Raw genomic sequence first — 26,464 nt, forward strand, 5'->3', positions numbered from 1 at the left:
ATCTTAAAACTCACACCATTTAGTATTGCGTACCTTATGTTCCCAGCACATAATGAACATTATGTACCTTACCACCTTGGGGTCAACAAATCTCCACTTGTGGAAATGAAGCAACACAGTCATGAGATGAAGCGCCAATAGTAGGTGAGAGGGATTTTGATCGACCTCAACATGAGCATCATCATGCCTTAACTTGTATCTCACCCCTGATTCCCTAGAATGGCATCACTAGGTAGAGGCATAGATGCCAAACACTAAAAGCATAAAGCAGGCATTAGAATGATCTAACCATACATACACAATAGTTGATTCCATATTACCATCGTACTTGTTGAAGTGAGATGCTTGATAATTTAGTAGAGACTGTCGTGGAAGCCTCTGCTAACAAGTGTCAAAGGAGCTTTCTTGGTGGCCTTTTCCTCGGCCTTAGCTCTTAAGTTATTTGCTTTTCTAGCTTATGGGTTCATTTGAGCTGTTAAGGCCAGGGAGTGGAACAAAAAGTTATTTTTCTTCAAGAGTGTTGTCTTAATAACATCACTTTCTTGCTGTTATGTTTTGAATATGGGTGTAAAGAAAAAGGTGATTGCTAGTTTGTAAGGAGTTTAATGAAGCCCCGAAGGAGCTTTGGTATTGGAATTAAAGTTTTGATGCTATGGAACATTGCACGTAAAATATGTATTTGCGTATTTTGTGAAAAATGGCTCCTCTTATTAAAAAAGGTATTCCTAATGGCTTCAAAAAAATTAAAAGGTATTCCTAATTCAAAGATTCCCTCAATAACAACAAAAGCGATGCACTAGTCTATAGCACGCAGCAACAAGCGATGAGGAAGCAAGTAGATTTGCAATAATATCAGCTGGACGTGAGAAGGGCGAATACAACTTTGCGAGAGAGAGAGAGAGAGAGAGAGAGAGAGAGAGAGAGAGAGAGAGAGAGAGAGAGAGAAATGAAATGATATATTAACGTCTTCAAAAGGCCAAAATGACCTATGAGACCATCAGATACAAAGTGGTGAATCTAATACAATGTCTGAAGTACAAGTACAAAAAGTACTGAAAGTGAAAATGAAAACTGAAATGAAGTGTGAAATATGAGATGTGAAAATGTATAAAAGGCCCTCAATGACAATCTGGGTGTCGTGCTAGAATGCCTCTGATCCTCTGTTGGAGTCTCCGTCGATGTAGTGTGCTCCTGTGTCTCGGTCGTGGTCGTCTCGATCTCTCGAGCTCAATCGCCCTGTCAATGAGGGTGCCTCTGGTATGAATGCGGGTACAACCCTGTGCTGGTGGTTGGTCTCCTTAAAGAGAGAAAGGATACCTTAAAGAGAAGAAAACGCTTAAGGGAAAATAAAGGAGAAGAGAAACATAAATATACAATGTGAAGTCGATCACCTCTTTATATGGACACAAAAGGTCTTTTGACTTTCCACCTTCGTATGTCTTTTGACTTTTCACTTTCATCCTTCTTTTCATTTTCTAGACACCCTTCACCTACGCACTTAATATGCTTTGAAAGACTTTTTATTTTTCCGAGATTGGGGAGACCTAATTGCATTCTTTATAATGAAAAGGGCAATTTTTGTTCTTTTGCAGATCCTAATTGAAGAATGTGGCTGGGCAAGGGTAGTAATTCTGAACAGGCAGAAGCAGTTGAATGCTCTTTCACACTGGATGGTTTTGACGCAAACTGACCTCTCTTTGTACATAAATGAAGCCCATTTATGGATGTACTTAAAAGAGCATAATGTTAGATTTTTGGAAGTTACTTATGGCCCTATGGAACTTGTCTCTACAGGTAGAACACTTGAAGGGACTCTATGAAATGTGGGAGATTGACAATGGGGTTTCCTTGATCATTATGAAGGTACCTACAAAGCAATTATCTGAACTGGACGTCAGACTTGCTGGAGGTGGCTTACAGTTGTTTTATAAAATTTAGGGAGCTGGGAGAGCTTTCTGTGCCGGAGGTGATGTTGCAGCAACTTACCACTATGGAAATGCAGGCATTTCTTCACACTGATCTTGTATTTTGTTTTTCAAAACAAGCATTGTTGGAGTTTGTACTAATGAAATTAGTTTCTGTTCACTCATTCATAACCTCCTTGATGACTTTGGGCTAGGAATATTGCATTGCTGACATTCATGAATATGGCTGTATTGATCAGGACAGTACAGCCAAGCCTCCAACTACTTCTACACTGAGTATACACTGAATTACATCATAGGAACCTGTAAGAAACCTTATGTAAGTTTGGAACTATGCATAATGTGAGCACGATATGTCACTTGAATGCCAACCTTACTGTTTTGGCCGTGTGTGTTAGGTGGCCCTTTTAGATGGGATTGTGATGGGAGGAGGTGCTGGCGTTTCTATTCATGGAGCTATTAGAGTTGTGACAGAGAAGACAGTATGTTCTCTCTCTGTTTATTATCTACCAGCCTCAGCGACTCATTAAAGTTGGGACCATGTCATTTTTGTCCTTCATGTGTTGCAGCTTCTAGTCATTGCCTAACAGGTATCTTATAATGAGAGATGTGTAGGTGGAATTGTGTGATTATTGTATTTTGAATGGAGATGTGAGTAATGCTTAAAGGACTTATTGAATTCTTGCATTTCAAAATGAAGTGGTAGATTCAATGCTTGAGATAATGATTGTATTTCCAAAATTGTGATATTCTCCCAAGCTGTTTGAAATTAAGGGTTGATAATTTTTCGAAAAGGCAAAGTGCAGAAGGAAGAATCACAGTATTTTTTATAACAACAAGCGTCTTGCTGGTGTGCTTCTGCCTTGAAACATTGCTACCAATTATGGACATTAGAGCTCGTTTTGGGAGGAGGTATGAAGGCATCGTACAGATGGTGACTGTTCTAAGGGTTGGCAGATTGAACAGATCTCTGTGAAATCCTCTTACATTTACAATCATGATACATGAATGTGATTGAGGGTGATCCTCGGGCTTGTCCATCTAGAGCAAGCATCATGAGATTGCTTGTTTTTCTGACTTGAGTGTGTGGAGTTGGATCCAACAGATCTCGGTGGAAACCTCTTACATTGCAAACATGTGTAGATGGACTCATAGATCCTTTCAGATGGTGAAAACATCAGGCCTTAAGGCTTAGCCAAGCTTGCACAAGCAGAGTTGTGATAAGTGCACAATTCACAGAGCTCTGCTATGACGGCTAAATCTTTTACTGCTTTGTTGATCCTAAGGTGCACTTGTTCATTCATGAGGGTAAGCTGAGTTGTCAATTATTGTGACTTTTTAGCTGGTCTTGTAATGCCTTTTATCCCTACTTTTGTATCAGCTTTCATTGCAGATGGATTGCAAAACTGTTACTTGTCAAGATACAAAGCTATAGGAACCTTTATTTCAGGAGGGTTTTTGCACAGCTTAGGGTCTCGGCATAAGTGCAAAGTTCCCTAACCCTCAAACTAGGGTGCTTCCCCAGCCTCCAGACCGTTTCACCTTCGTAGGACTGCATAAACTAGTCTTGCTTGATAGGCTATGCCATAAAAGTGTGCGGGGAGCATCATGCTTAAAATGATTCAAAAGACATTACTGAAATAGAAGACATTATGACGGCGAATGATCTAATAGACATGAAATTGAAGACATTTACGAACAATTTTGTGAAACACATTAAAAAAATTAAAACCTCATTTTTTTAACAACGCACACATGAAATCGCTCCATCAAGGAACCTTCCGCATCAGGTACTCCCAAGGGATCACAACAGCCAGCGTTTTGTGAGAATCATCATCGATTTCACTTTGGACTCTGGAGGCCTAGCGCTAGCAATTCTGCTCTTTGTTGCAGGAAAATTGCAAAACACCCTAGCATTTTTGCAATAGCCTAGCGTTTTTTGAGTCCTTAAGTGTTTTCTGCAAACCAGCCTTGTGTTTTTGCATCTAAAGGCATGGATCACTCTTTCCTCTCTTGGCGCCCCCTCTTTGCAGAGAAACGCACCCCAAGGCATCAAATCAGCCTTCTGTTTTTTGGAACAGATTTGTGTTTTCAGAAGTAGCTGCATTTTCTGAGGTTGCTGTGTTTTCCGCAAACGCTAAGCCTTTGCATACACGGGAGTGGCTAAGGCACTCACGGGAGTCTTTTACACTGCGTGGAATTTGCAGATCTACGCCATTGTCAGGTATCTATACCCAACCAGCAGTTTTCTGGCACTTATTCCTTGCTGTTTTTTTCTCTGTTTTCAGCCCCTCGACGGCTGAGAAGTGCGAGGACCCCCTCATTGGAACCTCTGCGACGCTCTTGTACCGATCGGTGGCGTACAGGCACACTGAAATCTCTGTTACAACAGTGTTTTCAGCACCCTTTGCAACGTTTTTTGGGCGGACAGCAGGCTGAATTTTTTGCCTCTTGCGTGGTCGATCACTCCATTGCTCGTCAGGACACCATCCAGTGGTTGTCTGAGCGGTTATTGTGGATTGCTACAGCTTTGGAAATGGTACCTTCTATAGCGACGACGTGAGATCCTATTCCTTGATGCTTGGGAGATCCATTTATTCCAGCTATCGCTCGCGGTGGTTGCGCACTCCAGAGCGGGTGGTGACTTGTGGTTTGCTATGGACACACCTATGCACTCATCAGTGGAATTCACACGAGATATGGCCATGCTTATGGCATATGGGATTCCAACATTCCTAGAGAAGACACCACCATCTTGGGTGGACAGACACTTACCACTGGATCTCCGTAGCTCCAGTGCTCGATCGATGAGAGTGCCGGTAGTGGTCGAATGAGTGGGGGCCTAGCTTTGCAGTGATGGCTGCTCCTCTGGCTGTCCCATATCTAGTGAAGTAATCTGTAATCCGTCTCTGGGACTGTCTCTCTCTCTAGCTCTCCCCAGTAAAGTGTCTCTATATCTGTGTAGCTCAAGTAGATATAGCCCAAGACATCTTTGATCCTCATAACTCATGCCCCTAGAGAAAGGAGCGAAACCCTCTCTGAATAAATAGTGTAAACGTCCCCGTATCTCATAGTACATTGTGCAATGAGAGAGAGAGAGAGAGAGAGAGAGAGAGAGAGAGAGAGAGAGAGAGAGAGAAGTTTGGCTCTCCTTCAACATAGCCTTGCCATCAATTTTCCTTCCTCCGGCATAGCCTTGACTTTGCCATTTTCTCCCCACGGTGGCCTCTTGGCTTGAGAGAGAGAGAGAGAGAGAGAGAGAGAGAGAGAGAGAGAGAGAGAGAGAGAGAGAGAGAAATGAAATGATATATTAACGTCTACAAAAGGCCAAAATGACCTATGAGACCAACTGATTACAATGATGAGTCTAGTACCAAGTCTGGGTACAAACAAAGAAAACTACAAACAAGGAAACTGATAGGAGTGCTACCGACTCCTATGGGTGGCTGGTTGGCTGATCAATGGTATCATGCCATAAAGGTACAAAGTGGGGATAAATGTCACCATGATACAATATAACAGTAGCATGAAGCCTATCCTGATCGACACTCTGGGTGTCGTGCTAGAATCCTGTGGATCCTCTGCCGCAATCTCCGCCGGTGCTGCGTGGCTCCCCTCCTCATCAGTCGCTGTCGTCTCGATCTCCCTAACTCTATAGCTCGATCAATGAGAGTACCGCTGGTGTGTGTATGGGTGGGAACCGAGCTCTGTGATGGTGGTGTCCCCTCTGCCTCTGTGGTACTCAGACTGAAGAAATCTGAGATGCGTCTCTGGGACTGTCTCTGTCTTTGCCCACTCAATAGAGCGTCTCTATGTCTTTGTATCTCAAGTAGGAATAACCCGAGACATCTTTGATCCTGATATCTCATGACTCTATCTAGCGAGTCAAAACCATCTCTGAATAAACAATGAAAGCGTCCCCGTATCTCATAGTAGACTGTGCAGCGACATATGTAGTGAAACTCTGTCTCTGGCTCTGGCTCTGGCTCTGCATGGCATAACTGACATATCCTACTGTCTGTTGGTATGCCTCTGAATCTACCTGTCTCAATCCCAAGCTGGTGTGAAGATGTGCGAATCTTGCCTATAGCACATCGTAACCCATGAGATAGATGTGTGTCCATGTAACTGGGCCGTGTGATAAATCCGTGTGTCGTGAGTTGGAGAAGATGCTCTCTATAGAAAACCCTCTTCGTACCCAACTCCCGTGCTGGCTCTATCCATGTCCTCTTGCTATCAAGCTGGATAAGATCCTGCCGAATGAGTCTGGTAGTCTCCATCCGTGTAAGAGCCAAAGATGGTGCATCAAGAGAATACTGGAAAGGGGGCAGCCTGTCCATGTTGAAACCGTGCCTCTGAAACCATGAGCTCATTTGTGCATACCAACATGATGTATCTCCCTGTAATGCCAGCTGTCTAGATGACTCAAGAGCAAGCGTGGCATACCTGTCCCTGGTGGTGTCCCATAAGCTGTGTACAAATGATACTGATCTGGTGAGAGCCTCAACCTCCATAGGTGGGGCAGCCAGCTCCGCTTGTATGATGTCATGTGGGACTGAGGCCTTGGCTCTAATCAGCCTAGAAATCATAGATATCAAGGGTCTCTCCATATTACTCCATCCAGCACTATCAACAGACTGCCCCCAAACCTGAACCCCGTAGTGCATAACTGAAGCGAAAGTGTCGAAAAGCCATAGCTTTGTTCGAGGTTCCTGGAACTGAACCTGCGAACAAATCCTCTCTAAACCGCCTAGGGCTGCATAGGCACGAGTCAGTCTAGTGTCTGCTGCCACTTTCAGTGTGAACCTCGGTCCACTAAAGACCACCCCAAGATACGTCTATGCATCAGTGTACTCCATATTGTCTTGCCCATATGTGAAAGTAGGTGCTGATCTCCTAACCCACTGTGGCGTGGTATTAAATACCATGACCTTGGTTTTACCAAGGTTGACAGACAATCCACTATCCTCTGCAAAACTATGCAATGTGTCGAAATGTCTCTGCATACCCTCTGGTGAGTCTTATATCAACACGATATTGTCAGCATATAATAAAAGAGGGATCCATGTCCCAGCAAGCTGAGCACCTCTATCTCCTCCTCTGTCAATATAATCAGAGACCTCATCAACATACATACCAAATAAAGTAGAGGATAGTGGGCATCCCTGTTTCACTCCGATAGTGGAGTGAACTATGTCAGATATCCCCTCTGATGTGCGTACATGGCCCATCACTGAACTGTACAATGCCATAATCCCCCATATCAGCTCTGTGTGTCACAAAAATACGGAAGTGTAAACTGACGTTTAATTGCACTTCAAATACTCAAGAGAATTAGAGGGAGAGAGAAAACTTGACACTCCATTGGGGATCAGAAGATGGGCTGCCCCCCCCCCCCCCCCCCCCCCCATAAAGAGAATATCTTTATTACTAAGGGAGAATCTTTACAAGCACAGGAACGGGGCATACGCCCGTCCTCTATTCTTTCTTCTGTTCTGTTTTGACTATTGACTGAGAAAGTGTTTCCACTTTCTTACTGCTTAGGGGATTTCCCCTCTTCTGCGAGACTGGTTGGAAGCTCTCGAAAAGAGAGTCTATCTTCCGAAACAGCTCATCGGAAGCTCTCACAGAGGAGAGTCCATCTTCCGTTATGTGTTGCCTTCATGCTCATTCATTCATGCATCAAACACAAAAGAGAAACAAGCAAAATGCACACGCACATGCTTGCTGTAATTTTCTGCACATAACCTGAAATTCTTACCTGTGCACACCCCTACGCCAAAACAGAGGTCTTCTTCGCGATGGAATCGCGCTAAACTTGATGTAGACTTAGGATAAGGAGAGAGAAGAGAATTTCTATGTCTGATCTGCTGAAAACAGCCCTAATCGAGGTGTTAGGGGCTGAAAACAGAGAATTACAGCAGCCGCACTCTGCTAAGAGAGCGTCTACGGCAACTTCTTGCGATGAAACTTCACCAGAAGGTGTCTATGACTGTGAGATCCCTTGTTCTTGACAATGGGAGCACAAGGCTACCACATATGTCGCAAGGGGCTGCTCTCAAGCTTCAATGGAGGGCTCCACCGCGTAGAGCACGCTCACATTAGGGGGGGTAGGTGCACTGCCAGCCCTGAAAATGGGGGAGGGGGGGCTCCTAAATAGCCATCAAGGAGAGGGGGCGCTAGGAAGAGAGAGAGAGGGTGAGTGAGAGTGAGAGAGAGTTAGTTTGCATTGGTAAGTGTGCCACTTGGCACACATACTTTAAAAACTTAAAAACCATTCAACTTTTGACTTTAAAAACTTCTAGCTCATTAATTAAAAATGTGCAACTAACTAACAAATGCTACCAATGATTCTTTTATGAGAACACCAAAGGTCTGCCGACGCAATGCCGCACTTGCACTGCACCGCCTTTACCTGTTCACACTTGTCCGGCCGCCTGCCCAGGGCATGGACCGTTAAATTTAATTTAACGAAACTTACCCTAAGGCTTTATTAGCTTTATTAGCTTTAGGGTCACTGTTCTAAGGACCCCATCTCATTCATGTGCTTGTACTGACGCGCGTATTTTTCTGAGCCTAAAATCTGAGGCTACAGCTTACCCTTTTTTGAAGACCCGATTTCCCAATCACTAGGGCTTCAGGGTAATTTCTGCTAAGGTCTCTCTGAGGTGTTGTGGCCCGCATTTAGGCTCACCTGAGACCTTAGAACTGCTAGGTCTATTCTGGTGTGCACACAACTAATTAGATAATTCTTTTCTCGTAAATAAATTAATTATTTACAAAGTCTGACTTAGTTACATCCCTCTTGGTTCTAAACAGTTGACCTCAAGTGTAGAGTGTCAACATAAGTGTGCAAGATGTCAGGGTAGTCCTTGAGATCGGACTCAGTCATCCACTTTGCATCTAAAGGAGTGTAATTCTTGAACTTTACTAAATACTTTCGATATAGACTCCCCGACTTGAGTTGTCTCTCCGAGTGGTGTATTATCTGTTCAGGTTGAAGGATTTCCTCAGTCTCTTCGACTTCTGGAGGATCTTCTTGTACGGGCGCCACTGGAGGAGGTCCAACATATGGTCGGAGGAGACTGACATGAAAAGCATTGTGGATGCGCCAGTTAGAAGGCAAATCCAATCTGAAAGTCACATCATTGACTTTATCTGTAATTTTGAAAGGGCCGTAAAATCTATGGTAAAGTTTGACAACTTTTCCTTTGCCGACCCGCTTTTTCAATCTAGCTTTCTCAAACCGAAGCAGGACATATTGTCCTTTTTCAAGATTGAGATTCCTTTTGTGCTTGTCTGCTTTTCTCTTCTGTTGCTCTTGAGTACGAAGAATCGCTTGCTTTACTTGTTGATGGGCAATATCAATATTGCGCACAAATTCATCTGCGGCGAAGATGTTTTCTTTGGTCACCATAATAGGAAGTAAGAGTGGCTTCCCATAAATAATTTCGAAAGGGGCTTTACCAGTTGAGGAATGTATGGTATTATTATACGCAAACTCAACTATTGGTAAGTACTGTTCCCATTCGGATTGTCGTTCCGAAACATAGCACTTGAGGAGATCTAAAACAGTGGCATTAGCGATTTCGCTTTGACCATCTGTTTGAGGATGATAAGCTGATGAAAAATCAAGCTTAGTTCCCAAGTTTTCGAACAATGCTTTCCAAAATAGACTAGTCATGCGGGGATCTCTATCGTTGACAATAGTCTTTGGCAATCCATGGTGTTTAAAAATCTGAGCTAGAAATATTCTAGCCATGTGATCAGCTTTGATCGTCTTCTTTACTGGAAGAAAATGGGCTTGCTTACTGAATCTGTCTACTATAGTCCAGATTGCATCATTTCCATTCTTGAATCGAGGAAGATCCGTAATAAAATCCATGGCAATACTTTCCCATGGCGTGTTAGGCACAGGGAGCGGCTGAAGCTTGCCATAAACTTTATGTCTGTCATATTTTACCTTTTGGCAGACTAAACACTTACGTACATATTTTTCAATGTCCGCATGGAGTGTTGGCCAAAAGAAATGCCTTTCGAGGACACTAGTGGTGGAAGCAATTCCCCGATGCCCGGCATAAGGAGAATTATGTGCTTCATCCATCACCTTTTGTCGTAAGGGTTGAGCTATGCATATTGCTTGTTGACGATAGAGTGTATTATCATTGATACAATAAGGTGGCTTTGAGTGACCAGCTTGAAGATCTGCCCAAATTGTGGCGAAGTCTGGATCTTGAGGATACATCTCGCTGAGAGATTCTAGTTCCTCATGATAAATTGTTGTTAGTGCATTGATCTTTGGACGCCTGGAGAGAGCATCTGCAACTGCATTCTTGTTCCAGAAGTGTGTAAAATCTGAAAATGAAACATTGAAAGAAAGTTGGCCCATGTCATCTACTTTTCTGATAACTTTCTTTGTGTGCGGAACTAGCGAAGACTTTGATGATCCGTCTTGATAATAAAATCAGCTCCTAATAGATAGTGTTTCCAAATGGAAAGAGCATGAACGACTGCCATTAGCTCTTTCTCGTATATGGAGACATGCAACTCTGCATCTTTAAGGCGCCGACTTTCATAGGCTATCGCGTGACCCTCTTGGTTCAAAACTGCTCCTACACAATCTCCAGATGCATCGCAGTATACCTCGAAAGGTTTGCGAAGATCAGGGACGGTGAGAAGAGGTCCGTGACTGAGTAGATACTTAAGCTTTTCGAAAGCTTGTTTTTGTCCAGACTCCCGATGGAATGGAATCCGCTTCTTTGTCAGGTCATGGAGGGGACCTGCTATCGCGGCAAAAGCTCGAATGAAACGCCGATAATAAGAACAGAGGCCGAGGAAACTTCGTACATCATGTACTGTAGTTGGCGTAGGCCATTCTACAACTGCTTGAATCTTATCAGGGTCCATTCTCACCTGATTGTGAGATACTATATGGCCCAAATAGTGGATTTCTTTTAAAAAGAATTCACTCTTCTTAGCATTCACAAATAATTTGTGTTTACGTAATTCTTCAAACACTAAGGCGAGATGCTTATAGTGTTCGTCTTCCGACTCTGAGAAGATTAAGACGTCATCAAAGAAAACGCCTGTAAAACTTCTATATGAGTGGAAGATTCTATCCATCATTCTGTTGAATGTAGCTGGTGCATTAGTGAGTCCAAAAGGCATCACTAAGAATTCATACAACCCGAAGGTTGTTCTAAATGAAGTCTTATGCACATCCTGAGGAGCTATGCGGATTTGATGATAACCGCTCTTCAAGTCTATACGACTAAAGACACTTGCTCCTTGTAACTTGTCAAGAATGTCGTCAATCCGAGGGATTGGAAATCGATTCTTGATTGTGATCTTGTTTAGAGATCTATAGTCTGTGCACATGCGGAATGTGCCATCCTTTTTCTGTACTAGCAAGACAAGTGAACAATATGGAGAAGTACTAGGCCTTATTAAGCCCTTCTCCAAAAGTTCGTTAACCTGCTTGAGAATTTCCTCTTGCTGCATTAGACTAACTCGATAAGGGGGCTGATTTGGAGGAGAACTTCTTGGGATCAAATCAATTGTATGATCCTCAGGTCGCGAAGGTGGGAGTTCATTTGGAAGTTCATCTGCAAAACAATCTTTATATCTTTCTATTAACTTAAGTCTTTTTTGCTCTAAAGAGGAAGAAAGTTGTGAAACAGACACATCTCTCTCTCTTGCAAAAATCAACTACGCTGAAACACACTTTTTCATTTCTTTCTTGATGGCAATGTGATTGGCGATAGGAATACGCCAATCACCTGCATCTGCAAGTACAAGATACTCCTTTCCTTTATGAGCAAAAGATAAGGTTTTCTGAACATAGTCAGGAATGGGATGCATCTTGTAGTGCCAAGGCATTCCCAAGATAACATCGCATCCTTCAAGTGAAGCTAGTAAGAAAGACTCTTGATCCTTGTAGTCGTCGACCTTTAGATTCAACTTCCCTATGATTGGAGTAGAGTTTGAGTTGTGCCCTTTAAAAGCAGATTGCGCTTGAATAGAGACTCCAAAACGATTGGGCTGCAAGTTCAGGTCGTCAGCTAGCTTGGTAGAGATGAAGTTGTCTGTACTACCAGGGTCAAACAAAATAAGAGCCTGCTGGTTGTTGATACTACCCCATGCTTTGAGAAGAGCTCTTTCTTTTCCATCCTTGGTTGTATTTCCCTGTACATCTGGGACTGCATTGGAAGAGGGTGGTTGTGAAGGTTTGGTAGGACAGTCACCCTTCATATGACCAACTTGTCCGCACTTGAAGCATCTTCCTTCACTAATGTATGTTCGCAACTCAGCAGGAGAGAGATATCTCCCTTTCTTGGGCTGATTTGGCTTTGCTTCTGCTTCGGAGGCGGTTCTTTTCTTCTTTTGAGAAGAAGTAGAAGAGGCAGGCTGCTCATGGAGAGCCTTCTGCTTAGCATGGTAGGTGCTTTGCTCCATCTTCTTGGGAGTACCCTTGTCATGTATTCCATCAGCTATGCGGGCTGATTCCATAAGTATCTGCAAGTTACCTCGAGGGTAAAGCTTCATAGCCTTTTGCAAGGCTTCATGCAAACCTGCTTCAAACTTGCGCATCTTCTCCGAATCGTCAATCTTCTTGAATGGAGTGACTTTTGAAGAGAACGTCCCAAAACCTATCCACATAGCGTGGAATAGTTTCGTTCTCTGACTGTGAAAGTCGATCCCATTCTTTCTTTACCTCTTCCTCATAGTCTGGAGGAAGGAATTGTGCGTAGAACTCCTTCTTGAAGGCAGTCCAATCTTGGGGTTTGTGATCTTCCAGGATAAGGGTTAACCACCAAATGCTGGCGGTGCCTTTTAGGTACAAACTAACATGGCAAAGCTTGGATCTTTCTTTAAAATTCCCTTCAGCAAATGCAACTTCAAATTGGCGGATGAAAGCCAAAGCTTTGTCATTATCACGCCGTCCATTGTAGGTGTCGAATTTCACATCTCTATCTCCCGACTTGAATGTTTTCTGCCTATGGTGTTTCTTCTTATGGTGCTCCTTCTTTCTATGCTTAGACTCCTTGTGGACAGGAGTCCTTTCCCTTGAATGCACTTCTTGCTGGGACGGATCGTCGAGAAACATGTCTTCCGGAGCAACTATGTCATCCAGATCCTTCATGAAAGAGAACTGAGGGGAATCAGGGGGATCCTGCTCTTGAACTTTTGGATTAAACCGCACATGACGTTCTGGAGGTTTCTTCTGCCTCTCGTGCATGCGGGAAGTTCCAATCAAAGGATCTTTTCTTGGTTGTGGCGCCTTTGGGTTCTGCGGGATTTCTCCCGACCCCATCGGCATTTTCTCCTTCCCTTTTTCAAGAGTATGGAGAATCTTTTGGACTTCTGGATGGGAGAGAGCTTTCTGCAACTCTTCCACCTGCTGTTGAAGGAGAGAGAACTCTATCTCGCGTCCTTCCATTTCTGCTGTCTGCCAAGAGTCGTCAATCCCTTCAGGAAGAGAGAGAGGACCTTTCTCTGATACCACTGTCACAAAAATACGGAAGCGTAAACTGACGTTTAATTGCACTTCAAATACTCAAGAGAATTAGAGGGAGAGAGAAAACTTGACACTCCATTGGGGACCAGAAGATGGGCTGCCTCCCCCCCATAAAGAGAATATCTTTATTACTAAGGGAGAATCTTTACAAGCACAGGAACGGGGCATACGCCCGTCCTCTATTCTTTCTTCTGTTCTGTTATGACTACTGACTGAGAAAGTGTTTCCACTTTCTTACTGCTTAGGGGATTTCCCCTCTTCTGCGAGACTGGTTGGAAGCTCTCGAAAAGAGAGTCTATCTTCCGAAACAGCTCATCGGAAGCTCTCACAGAGGAGAGTCCATCTTCCGTTATGTGTTGCCTTCATGCTCATTCATTCATGCATCGAACACAAAAGAGAAACAAGCAAAATGCACACGCACGTGCTTGCTGTAATTTTCTGCACATAACCTGAAATTCTTACCTGTGCACACCCCTACGCCAAAACAGAGGTCTTCTTCGCGAAGGAATCGCTCCAAACTTGATGTAGACTTAGGATAAGGAGAGAGAAGAGAATTTCTATGGCTGATCTGCTGAAAACAGCTCTAATCGAGGTGATTAGGGGCTGAAAACAGAGAATTACAGCAGCCGCACTCTGCTAAGAGAGCGTCTACGGCAGCTTCTTGTGATGAAACTTCACCAGAAGGTGTCTATGACTGTGAAATCCCTTGTTCTTGACAATGGGAGCACAAGGCTACCACATATGTCGCAAGGGGTTGCTCTCAAGCTTCAATGGAGGGCTCCACCGCGTAGAGCACGCTCACATTAGGGGGGGTAGGTGCACTGCCAGCCCTGAAAATGGGGGAGGGGGGGCTCCTAAATAGCCATCAGGGAGAGGGGGCGCTAGGAAGAGAGAGAGGGTGTGAGAGAGTGAGAGAGTTAGTTTGCATTGGTAAGTGTGCCACTTGGCATACTTACTTTAAAAACTTAAAAACCATTCAACTTTTGACTTTAAAAACTTCTAGCTCATTAATTAAAAATGTGCAACTAACTAACAAATGCTACCAATGATTCTTTTATGAGAACACCAAAGGTCTACCGGCGCAATGCCGCACTTGCACTGCACCGCCTTTACCTGTTCACACTTGTCTGGCCGCTTGCCCAGGGCACGGACCGTTAAATTTAATTTAACGAAACTTACCCTAAGGCTTTATTAGCTTTATTAGCCTTAGGGTCATTGTTCTAAGGACCCCATCTCATTCATGTGCTTGTACTGACGCGCGTATTTTTCTGAGCCTAAAATCTGAGGCTACAGCTTACCCTTTTTTGAAGACCCGATTTCCCAATCACTAGGGCTTTAGGGTAATTTCTGCTAAGGTCCCTCTGAGGTGTTGTGGCCCGCATTTAGGCTCACTTGAGGCCTTAGAACTGCTAGGTCTATTTTGGTGTGCACAAAACTAATTAGATAATTCTTTTCTCGTAAATAAATTAATTATTTACAAAGTCTGACTTAGTTACACTGTGGGTACCCCCAATGCTATAAGTCGGCGCATCAATTTGGCCCTCGGTACTGTGTCAAAAGCTTTGCGGAAATCCACAAAGCTGCAGTATATCCGTCTACCATGTGCTCGACCCTCCTCAATGATAGCTCTGAGTGTAAAGACATGATCTAGTGTGGAGAAACCCCTCCTGAAACCAGCCTGCCCAGGTGCCCGTATGTCCATAATCTCTGCCCAACTGCTCAGCCTATGCTCAAGGATGGATGCATATAAACGTGCCAATGTGTGTCCTACCATGATAGTACGGTAATTCCCCGGCACTGTGGGGTCTCCTGTCTTGAAGATAGGTACAATAGTAGATAATCTCCAAGACTCAGGGAAGCCCTCACACATGATACGGTTGAATAACCGTGCAAGCATCTCTGCCAACAAATCCCCAGCATGTATAATGTGCTCTGCTACCAAACCCTCATGGTCCTGTGCCAGTCTGGTCTTCATCCTGTCAATGGCCTCCTTTACCATCTCAGTGGTAAAGAAGGTGCTCGTAGCCGGACATGGCTGTGGTGGATCTGGTAGTGGTGGTTGTCCAGGTACAGTGTATAAAGATGCTGCATACTGCCCCCATATCTCTGTAGAAGCAATCACTGGTGGGGGAGATTGCTCATGGAATAGACACCAAGCCTCTCCTGAATCTCTACTAAGGAAGAGCTGATATAAATCTTGCTCCATCTGGACCAAGAAAGCTTGCTTCTTCCGTCGCACTAGTCGTCGTGTAGCAATACAAGACTGTCTATAGGTGATCACTCCCAATGTAAGCTCGCGCTGTATCTGAGCTCTACTCTGTCGACTGTTAGGTGCAGCGGAATGAAATTGCTCAAGGTTCCTTTTAGTTCTTTTAGGGAAAGAGAGAGCTTTCCGTCTTGTAGAGTGCTGTGGTCACGAACAAAGTGAGTGGATATTGTGCGTGCAAATGAATGAGACTGAGAGGAGGAGAGAGAAGAGATACGACACCGAGGGGTTGTAAAACCCTCCTCCGAAGGCCCCACTCTCGTCGGCGAGAGTGGTCTATTCTTTGATTGCACAAAGGTGTACAATGCGTATGCAATGGACTATGCAACTTGGTCTATGCCGACGACGACGACGGTGACGACGACGACGACGACGACGACGACGACGACGAAGATGGCTGAAATCTGAGATCTTCTAATCGCTGAATTTCGGGACTGTTTCAGTGGCTGAAAATGACTGTTTTGGCTGCGTTTTCTTGGCTGAAAAATGAGGTTTCTTAGGGCTGAAAACTGATGGTCTTTACGAGCTGAATCTGCTACACTTTAGGTGAATGATGCCGGTCTTAATTTGCTGCTGAAATCCAAAAACGCCAGGTGCTGAAATTGGTCCTTTTGTCGCCGGGGTTCTGCAAATGCAAAAACGCTAGGCTGATCTGTTGTGTCGTGATGACGCTGGGTCTGATCTGCTGTGTCGTGATGACGTCGGGGCTGATCTACTGTGCACAAATCGCCAAGGCTGATCTGATGCAAAAACGCTAGGTCTTCTGTGGAGAAAACGCAAGAGTAGTCGCGGGGGTTGGTCTTGCTGAGAAGTTGCCTGTTGAGCAAGGTGCTCTTGCTGCCTCTTCTGCCAGAAAGTGCTAACTTGGGTTTGCTTATATATTAACCTAGCAAAATTGCCCTACCTACTTTTGTTGGAAAGTCACTTAAAAATAATAAGTGAAAATACCAATAAATAGGAAAATAGGCTAAATGCACTGGAAAATTCCCCTAACTGATGCTAATGGATTCTGATGGGAATTCCGATGATCATGCTGTGTGCAACTGGAGGATATGCATCTATGCTAAGTGACTGGGCGTGCACGGTCTACGAATAGACTCACAAAAGTGCTAGATCACTGCTAATCTAGACTTGACTGAACTGACTGAACCCTGGTGTGGTGTAGCTTGTCCACGGACACATAGGGCTGGATGTGTCACGTGACATCGACACTCCTCATCATACCAGCTGTTCTGAGGCATGTGCCCAGAACGACATCTCTGACCAGGCTGAGTGTGTGGGTATGCCTCTGTCGTTGCCCCATGTAATGTCACTGTCAGCATAGATGTGATCTCCTCCACTGTGTATACTGGCTCTGATGTGCATAAAAGCCTACGTATCTCCTCTGCATAGACTGAGTCAGTCTCTGGTGTAAAAGTATAGCGTGGATGTCTACCACCCCATGAGGCCTGAGATGTACTGTACTCAAAGGAGACTGATAATGTCAAAAGTGCATGATCTACTGCTATCCCTACAGGCGTGGGCCCCATTGTGAAATCCTGAATGTGAGAGATAAAGCTCAGATGTGTCAGAACATAGTCTACAGTGCTGGACCCATGCTTGTGTGGAAAACAAGTAAAACTTGTAGACAATGGGAAAGTCGGTAAGCCATTCAGTATGGCTAAACTGTGAGTAGTCTTCATCTCCCTCAGGTATCTCCCATACTCTGTATGCTCTCTATCGTGTGAGCATCTCTCAAGTCCCATCTCCTCTGGCTCTAGCTCTCTAAGCATCTCCTCTGAGGTGTCATAGAAGACCGTCTGTGAGCTACCTGTATGGGCATTGAAATCCCCCAGGAGTATGATGTCTCCATCTCTGGAGAACTCCCAAATATCATCATCAAGTACAGAGTAAGGAGACTGTCCTCTGGGTGAAGCATATACTGAAGTGCTGGGAGGAAAATAGCATATGGCGATGTACAAGAAACGTCCAGTCTCTGCCCTCAGTCTCACCCACAAGTATCTGGCCTGATCATCTCTCCGAACTATGTGCAGTAGTGGTTGGAGTTCCTCTCTGAAAAGAACTGCTGCACCTCCTGATCCTCTAGTCCCATGCGCAAATCTGGTGCTTGTCCGGCAAGCTGTCTCCCATCTGTATCTTGATATGTGCGGCATCAACTGTCCTGGAGCCTGATGAGTCTCTGAGTAGAAAACAATGTCTCTGTCTCTGAAGCTATCCTCAAAGGCCCCCACATCAAGTCTATACGAACCATTACAGTTCCAAACCGCCATCCTGAGAGTGGTCCCATAGGTCTCGCACCGTCATGTAGAGCGGTGCTCTGTAATCACTACTCGTCCATTTCTGTAAAAAGCTAACTTTCCCTTCTCCCTTGTTGCTATAATCTCTGGCATGACCTCTCTCATATGTGCAAGCTGTGAGAGCGTAAGATCATCTGCTAAAAAGATACCTGTTTTCTTGAGGGTTGGCCTCTTCTTTAAAAAGTCTTTCTTTTCTTCCATGGAGGGAAAGCGCAAAATGAGAGCCCGTCCTTTTGAACTCTCCCCATTACCTTCACTCTTCTTGCCCACTCTCCAAGCTTGTGTGTGCGAGGGCTTCTCCACCCCCATCATGGACATGAGGCTCTTCACCTCTTGGTCCACCTTATCTGAATCTTTTAGGCCGGTCACTCTCACGTGTAGAGCGCGTACCCTTCTTCGTTGTTCCTCTTCAAGTGTCTTGTTGATGATGTCAAGTGTAGTCGGGATTTCCTTGCCCTTTCCCTTCTTGACAACTTCAATCCATTTTTCAGCCTCATCCATCTTCTTTTGCGTTTTGGAGAGAACCTCCTGAATTTCTCCATCTTCAAGGCGTCCTCCCTCTTTGGTTTCGTCGAGTTCCTTCCTAAGGGTTGAGATGCTACCTTTTAAAGCGTGAATTTCATCCCAAAACTCCTTGCGTTCTAGTTCCCTCGCGTGTTCCTCCCTCTTTTTCCATTCAAGAATTAAATTCTTCTCTTTCTTCCACTCATCCATGTGGGCTTTGCATTCTTTCAACTCCCTTTCAATGGCTGTCACCCTCTTGCTTGTGACCATGTAGTGCGCCGCCATCTTTCTTGCCTTATTTGTTTCAGTTATTTGATTCACTTTCTAAGAGAGAGGAGAGAGCAACCTATACGCACCGCATTATGCATATATTTGTTTCCACATTCAGCCTACATGGCATATATTTGCTTTCCGTACGTGTCAATGTGCAATTTCTGTGAATTCTGCAGTTTCCAAATTCCTTGTAAAAATCCCTGCAGTTTTGAAAAATGCAGGTTTTTTGAAAATTCAAAATTTCGGAAAAGACGAGACTGTGGGAATTCCTCCTGGAATTTTTTGAATTTGCCGGGTGTATGTACCTGCGGGCTGAAGGGGGGGGGGGTTGTGATGTATGTACCTGCGGGGAGCTGACTGCGCAGAGGTAAAACCACCACGCTGAGGGGTACTGCTGCGAGGAAATCACGCACAGTGTGTGCAGGACAGATCACGTTCAGAGCTTGCAGGTAAAGACGTGCAGGGCTGGAGCATGTCAGCACGTGCAGGGCGCACAGACAGACAGCTCGCACAGGTGGGCAGAACGCGCAAGGCACCTGTTGGGATTGACGAACAAGATGGCTGCGCGTTGGTGAGGAAAACCTCCAGACGCCTGCGTAGTTAGGGTTCGCGACCTGTGGTTGCCTGTTTGCGACCTGAGACGGCACAGAGAGAGAGAGAGAGAGAGAGAGAGAGAGAGAGAGAGAGAGAGAGAGAGAGAGAGAGAGAGAGAGAGAGAGAGAGAGAGAGAGAGAGAGAGAGAGAGAGAGAGAGAGAGAGAGAGAGAGAGAGAGAGAGAGAGAGAGAGAGAGAGAGAGAGAGAGAGAGAGAGAGAGAGAGAGAGAGAGAGAGAGAGAGAGAGAGAGAGAGAGAGATGAAATGAAATGAAATGTTATATTAACGTCTTCAAAAGGCCATAGTGACCTATGAGACCAGAAAGTTACAAGGTGGTGGATCTGATACAAAGTCAGAGTGACAAAATAACCTAATCAACAGTACAAAACAAAGATATATATTATGGGATTCTAGATAGGTCGATGTGAGCTAAGTCGAAAAACTAAGCAAGAATGGGCGGCTAGTTGGGATAGTTGAATCACAAAAGATCTAGCATCGGTCGTTGGCGGATCTCATCAATTTCCTCCATGGTTAGTAGTCTGACCGGGAGTTGGGCATGCCTGGCCAGCGTGCTCTGAATCTTTTGACGTAGCCTCCGTCGATGCTGTGTAGTCCTGCGCAGTCGTGGGCGCCTGGATTTCCCCAGTTCAATCGCTCGGTCAATCAATGTGCCTTTGGTGTGAGACGGGGGAGCGGGGGGGGGGAGCTCTGTTGTGGGAGTGGCTCTTGTGGCTGTCCTGTGTCTGCTCTGAAGAAGTCTGTAATCCGTCTTTGAGACTGGTTAGCCTCGCCATTCATCAGGCTCTCTCTGTGTCTGCGCAGCGCGAGCAAGAACAGACCCAGGCATCTTTGATCTTCGTATCCCATTACTCTTGAGAGTGGTCCAAAACCCTCTCTGAACAAGCAATGGAAGCGGCCTCGTATTTCGTAGTAGACGGGGCAGCGGCATGTATAATGCAGCTTTGTCTCAGGTTCCATGTCACACAAGGGGCATGTCCTGGCCTCTGCTGGTACTCCGCTATATCTCCCGGTTTCAATCCGCAGCTGGTGAGACGATGTGCGTAACTGGCCAATAGCACACCGTATCCCATGAGACAGGTGGGTATCCATGTATCTGGGTCTCATCACAAAACCATCTTCCGTAAGCTGGAGAAGGTGGTCTTTGTAGAAAGCCATCTTCGTGCCCAGGTCTTGTGCTGGTTGTATCCATGTCCTCTTGGTGTCTAGCTGGGTCAGGTCTTGGCGAATGAGCTTGGTGATCTCTGACTGTGTAAGAATGAGAGATGGTGCATCCAATGCATACTGGAATGGTGGCAGCCTGTCTATGTTGAACCCATGCGCCTGAAACCATGATGTCATCTCCCCATACCAGCATGTTGTATCTCCTTGTATGGCTAACTGTCGGGAGGACTCAAGTGCCATGCGAGCATATCTGTCTCTGGGAAGTTCCCATGTGCGGTTTATGAAGGAGTCTGATCTGGTGAGCGCCTCTACCACTAGTGGGGGGGCCGCCAGCTCTGCACGAATAATGGCCCGTGGTACTGATGCCTTGGCTCTAATGAGCCGCGAGATCATAGAGACGAGAGGCTTCTCCATGTTCCCCCATCCGTCTGTGCGACCCGTCCTCCCGTGGTGATCCAATGAAGGTCCCCATATCTCAGCCCCATAGAGCAATGCTGAGGCCACCAAGGTGTCAAAGAGCCAGAGCTTCGTCCGGGGATCCTGAAACTGAACCTGCGAACACATCCTCTCCAATCTACCCAATGCTGCGTGGGCTCTAGTGAGTCTGGTCTCTGCTGCTCTTCTGAGTGAGAATGTGGGTCCGGTAAAAACCACTCCAAGGTAAGTGTAAGCGTCTGTGTACTCCACAGTCTCCTGGCCGTATGTGAATGTAGGTGCTGATCTCCTGATCCATTGCGGGGTGGTATTAAACACCATAACCTTGGTTTTACCAAGGTTGACAGACAAACCACTTTCGTGGGCAAACGTATGCAGAGCATCCAGTTGGCGTTGCATTCCCTTTGGGGATTCGGAGATCAACACAATATCGTCCGCATATAACAAAAGTGGAATCCATGTCCCTGCCAACTGTGCACCTTTATCCCCGTCCTTGTCAATGTAGTCCGAAACCTCATCCACATACATACCGAAAAGAGTAGGAGAGAGTGGGCAACCCTGCTTCACCCCAATAGTGGAGTGAACCGGTATTGAGAGTCCCTTCGGGGTGCGTACATGCCCTACTACTGATCTGTATAATGCCATGATCCCCCAAATGAGCTTTGTGGGTACTCCCATTTCTTGTAATCTGCGCATTAGTCTAGCTCTGGGTACCGTGTCGAAAGCTTTGCGGAAGTCCACAAAGCTACAATAGATCCGTCTCCCATGAGATCTGCCTTCCTTGATGATGGCCCTGAGTGCTAGGATATGGTCAAGAGTAGAGAAGCCTCTCCTGAATCTTGCCTGCCCAGTTGCACGCATTCCTTCCCTCTCTGCCCATCTACTCAGCTGTTGCTCAAGAATGGATGCATACAAACGTGCCAATGTGTGCCCGATCATAATAGTGCGATAATTCCTAGGCTCCATGGGGTCTCCTGATTTGAAGATAGGTACTATCGTAGATAGGCTCCAGGTGTCCGGTAGGCCCTCACACATGGCACGGTTAAACATAACTGCTAGAAGCTCTGCTAGTAGGTCTTTGGCATGTATGAAATGCTCAGCTACTAGGCTCATGATCATATGCTGTCCCAGTCTTCATCCTGTCAATAGCTTTCTTCACCATCCCAATGGTGAAAAAGACACATGTATGTGGGCATGGGTCGGGGGGGTTGGGGAGGGACGGCTGTTCAGGTACTGTGTACAAAGATGATGCGTACTGACCCCAGGTCTCCGTGGAGGAAATAGCAGGGGGGGGGGGGATTGCTCATGAAAGAGCCGCCACGCCTCACGCGAGTCTTGACTCATGAATAGCTGATATAGATCCTACTCGAGTCGGGCCAAAAAAGCCCTCTTCTTCCGCCGCACCAGGCGTCGAAAGTCCATATGTGACTGTCTGTGAGTGACGTCCCCCAACAGCACCTCCCTCTGAAGTCTGGCTCTAGTCTGGCGGCACTCCTCATCGTACCAGCTGTTCTGAGGCATGCTCCCAGATCGGTGGCTCTGCTCAGGCTGGGTGTGTGGGTATGCTTCTGCTGCTGCCTCATGTAATGTCTGTGTCAATATAGTAGTTAGCTCCTCCAGAGGTCACCCCGGGTCCTCAGTGCATAGGCGTCTGTAGATTCCGTCAATGTATACAGAGTCCGTCTCCCTTGTGAATGTGTAGCGAGTAGGGGCTGCCACTCGTGGCCTGTGTGCTACACTGAATTGGAAAGAGATGGTCATTGACACCAGAGCATGATCCACTGCCACCCCGGCCGGTCTAGGCCCAACTGTGAGATCCTGGATACTAGAGATGAGATTCGGTTGTGCCATGACATAGTCCACCGTGCTGGCTCCATGTTTGTGTGGGAAGCATGTAAAACTTCCCGCAGTAGGAAATCTCTGTAGGCCGTTCAAGATGGTGCAGTGCCCATGTCTGTCAGGTGTCGCCCATACTCAGTATATTCCTTATCGTGTGATAGTCTGGAAAGGCCCGTATCTGCCACATCTATCTCTCTTAGCATCTCCTCTGAAGTATCATAAAACACTGCCTGGTGATGGGCAATCCTAGCATTGAAGTCCCCGAGGATGATAATGTCACCGTCTCTAGAGAACTCCCATATGTCGTCATCTAAAATAGAGAAAGGGGATTGTCCCCTAGGTGGTGCATAAACTGATGTGCTCGGGGGAAAGTAACAAATAGCTAGATAGAGGTATCTGCCTGTCTCTGCTTTCAGTCTCACCCACATGTACCTGGCCTGCTCGTCCCTGCTGGCTATATGTATCAGTGGCTGCAGATCCTCTCTAAATAACACTGCCACTCCTCCCGAGCCCCGCCCTCTGTGCTCTGAGCGTGTCTCCTGTCTGTAGGCTGTCTCCCACCTATATCCACTGATGTGAGGCATGGATTGCCCCGGGGCCTGGTGTGTCTCAGAGTAGAAAATGATGTCTCTTCCAGTAAAGCTATCCTCAAAAGCACCCACATCAAGACGCATAGATCCATTGCAATTCCAGGCAGCTACTTTGAGTGTGGTCCCATAAGTCTCGCACCGTCATGTGGAGCGTCGCTCCAGTATTACTACTTTTCCGTCTCGGTAGAAAGCGATCTTGCCTTTCCCCCTTGCCGCTCTAATCTCCGCCATTACTTCCTGCATATGAGCGATCTGCGAGAGGGTGAGATCGTCCCCGAGAAAGATGCCAGTCTCCTTAAGAGTTGGTCTTTTCTTCAAGAAAGACTTCTTTGCTTCCATAGAGGGAAAACGGAGGATGAATGCTCTTTCTTTTGAGGTTTCTCCACTGCCTCCATTTTTCTTTATGTTGCCCACTCTCCATGCCCTTGTGTGTGTCGGCTCATGAACCCCCATCAGGGCTGTGAGTTCTTTTACCTCTTCGTCCACAGAGAGAGGGGCACATAGCTCATTTTGGTATAGAATTCTTGTAACTATTGTCAGGCATGTTGAACTTTGGAGGACTTTTTGGATGTGTTCTCTGAACTAGGATGTCATCACGATAAATAATTTGGTTGTTTTGAGTTGGCTAACCCAGAATAATTTTTTCTTGCTAGCAGTATAGTGACCCAGTTGTCTCTTTTCTGTGGGCTTATTTGTTACAGGTATTTTCTATGCCTGAAACTGCCCTTGGACTTCATCCAGATGTGGGAGCATCATTTTTCCTTTCTCGGGTGCCTGGCTATCTTGGTATTAGCATTGTGGAGTCCTCTATGTGAATTCTCATTCTTTGAAAATGCCATGCTGCATAAGTAGAGTTTTCAGATTATTCATGTCATAATTCATGGGCTTTGGCAGGAGAATACCTAGCTTTGACTGGTGCTAGGCTAGATGGAGCTGATATGGTAGGCTGTGGTCTTGCAACTCATTTTGTACCTTCACAGGTGAGAGCTTTAAGGATACTAGAAGGATTAATTAGATTGAAACCGACAAAGAATCAACCTTACTCGTTTTTTTGAAATTCATGTTTTGCAGTCTCTTCCTGATCTAGAAAAAGCCCTTCTGAGCTTGGATACAGCAAGTGTTGAGGATATATCTGCTCTTATAGAACAGTTTACTGTAAACGTGAAGCTTCAAGAGAAAAGCCCACTTCATAGGTAATTAATTTATTTTTGTGGGCAAGGGCTGGCAGAAAAAGAAGGGGGCCTTATTAGAGTTTTGTGCAGATCAGCAGAGATCAACAGATGCTTTTCTAAGGTTACTGTGGAAGAAATTTTGGAGGCACTTGTATGTTTCCCTCTCAAAAATTTGAACCGGGCATGTGAATTTAAGTTATGCTTGTATGTCAGAAATCATGAAGATTTTATGTTTTCAACCAGAGTCGCGAAGGGGACAATTGCTACGGTTGGTACAAGGCTTCTGCAGAAAGTCTGAGAAAGGCTTCTCCTGTGAGCCTGAAGATCACACTCAAATCAGTAAGAATGTGCCTTTTGAACATTACAAACATTACTTATAGGCTGTTATGATACTATTTTTGAGGACACCATTGCACTGCAAGGATGAAACATTGTCATGTTGTTCAGCTCACTGCAGATAAGACCACACATTTATGTGTATGTTTTGATTATTGGCGAAATGGGCCATTTCATCCATGGTTTTTGGGATGGTTATTGGCTTCTATATTCAACTCGTCATACTTTTTTAATAAAGATTAAAGGCTGATGTTGTGCATTATATCTTCATGCCACATTATCAGATAAGAGAAGGTAGGCATCAATCTCTCGCCGATTGCTTGATAAGGGAGTACAGACTGTCTGTGCGGTGTGTCTCTAGAAAGCTGTCCAACGATTTGTATGAGGTAAGATTCTTGTTTCTGAAGTGTAATGTATATGCTCTATGTTAGGTTGCATTCATGTACGTATTACTTTGTGAGTGATCAAATTTCAAGAAAACTGCATCAGAGCCTAGCGGTTAAAGCAACATTGTACCTATGCTATTTGATAGCCCAAACTTTTGGTGAAGGGCAAGAGTTGGCAAGATCTTTTGGGGTAGAATGCACATGTGTAATTGTGTTACATCTGAAGAACATACAGTTAACATGGCCTACATGGCATGTGGAACCTTAACATATCAGGAAAAGAACATAATCTAATGTGATGTGACTGATCACTTTTTGTTTTCGTATGTTTTGGTGTGCCATGGAGAGAAAATGATCTTCGTAGCATTAACTAATAGAAGGATCTTTTTCTCGAAAAAAAAAAAAGATCTTCGTACATTATGTTTTTTGGCATTGTTCCATGTGCAACTTTCATCCATGTATTCTTCAAGGCGCTTTAGCACTCGTCGATGATATAATTGCTTCTGAGTAGGAAATTTCACAGATAAATTTTGGATTGGCAATCTTTGCCAGTACTGTTGTGAAGGATTTTGGGGGGGCCCTCTATAACACCTCTGACTGACAAGATAGATGAGAACACAAAATCTTCTCTCACAAGATGTGGACCGATCTCCACTCACAAATTTTCTCATTCTTGCACACACACAACCCCGTCAATACTCGACTAGCTTCCCTCTCCACTGTTATAGTCTTAGCTGTCATGGTTGGGAGGAGCTATGGAGCCCCGACTTACATATGTAAGGGTTGTTGAGATGGTGTGAGCTTGTGGTTTTTACGTTCAAAAGTGTAGAGGTTTTCCTTATTCTTTTCCCCAAAATTGCAATTGACCATCAGAAACCATCCCACTCAAGAATTCTACAAAAACTCATTATGTTTAGTCAAAACCTTAGAAAATCCCATGGTGAACATGGGGAAACACTCCCATTCATATGCATAACATAGTGCTCTTACTCCCAAACCTGGGTTGCAGATATACGCGTACAAGAGAGCTCCACTATATGGAGCTCCTGTGAGTAATCAAATAAAAAGGGATGAAAGTGTAGAGGTCACAACCCATGTTCATGGCCCTCTTGATGAAAAACACATTCTCTAATAGAAACTCTAGGCC

The 26,464-nt window shown here is 45.1% G+C and overlaps 1 protein-coding gene across 3 annotated transcripts in view; it reads left to right on the plus strand.

The window, feature by feature from the left end:
• The window catches only part of LOC147465574 (3-hydroxyisobutyryl-CoA hydrolase 1-like), a 30,408-nt gene that overhangs the window by 811 nt on the left and 3,133 nt on the right, over positions 1 to 26,464 (plus strand). For 2 of the 3 annotated variants that reach the window (XM_086520615.1, XM_086520612.1), the window contains exons 2-12: positions 1,593 to 1,673; positions 1,795 to 1,863; positions 1,939 to 2,002; positions 2,165 to 2,244; positions 2,324 to 2,407; positions 24,125 to 24,209; positions 24,318 to 24,403; positions 24,495 to 24,616; positions 24,686 to 24,746; positions 24,839 to 24,934; positions 25,216 to 25,317. In XM_086520615.1, coding sequence (XP_086376741.1) covers positions 1,593 to 1,673; positions 1,795 to 1,863; positions 1,939 to 2,002; positions 2,165 to 2,244; positions 2,324 to 2,407; positions 24,125 to 24,209; positions 24,318 to 24,403; positions 24,495 to 24,616; positions 24,686 to 24,746; positions 24,839 to 24,934; positions 25,216 to 25,317 — 930 coding nt within the window. Of the gene's footprint in view, positions 1 to 1,592; positions 1,700 to 1,794; positions 1,864 to 1,938; positions 2,003 to 2,164; positions 2,245 to 2,323; positions 2,408 to 24,124; positions 24,210 to 24,317; positions 24,404 to 24,494; positions 24,617 to 24,685; positions 24,747 to 24,838; positions 24,935 to 25,215; positions 25,318 to 26,464 lie in introns of all 3 variants that reach the window. The other variant, XM_086520617.1, reaches the window with a different exon arrangement.

This window comes from Adiantum capillus-veneris, chromosome 1, assembly GCF_014529385.1.
Source record: "Adiantum capillus-veneris isolate H3 chromosome 1, ASM1452938v2, whole genome shotgun sequence".
In the NCBI taxonomy this organism is placed as follows: Eukaryota; Viridiplantae; Streptophyta; class Polypodiopsida; order Polypodiales; family Pteridaceae; genus Adiantum; species Adiantum capillus-veneris.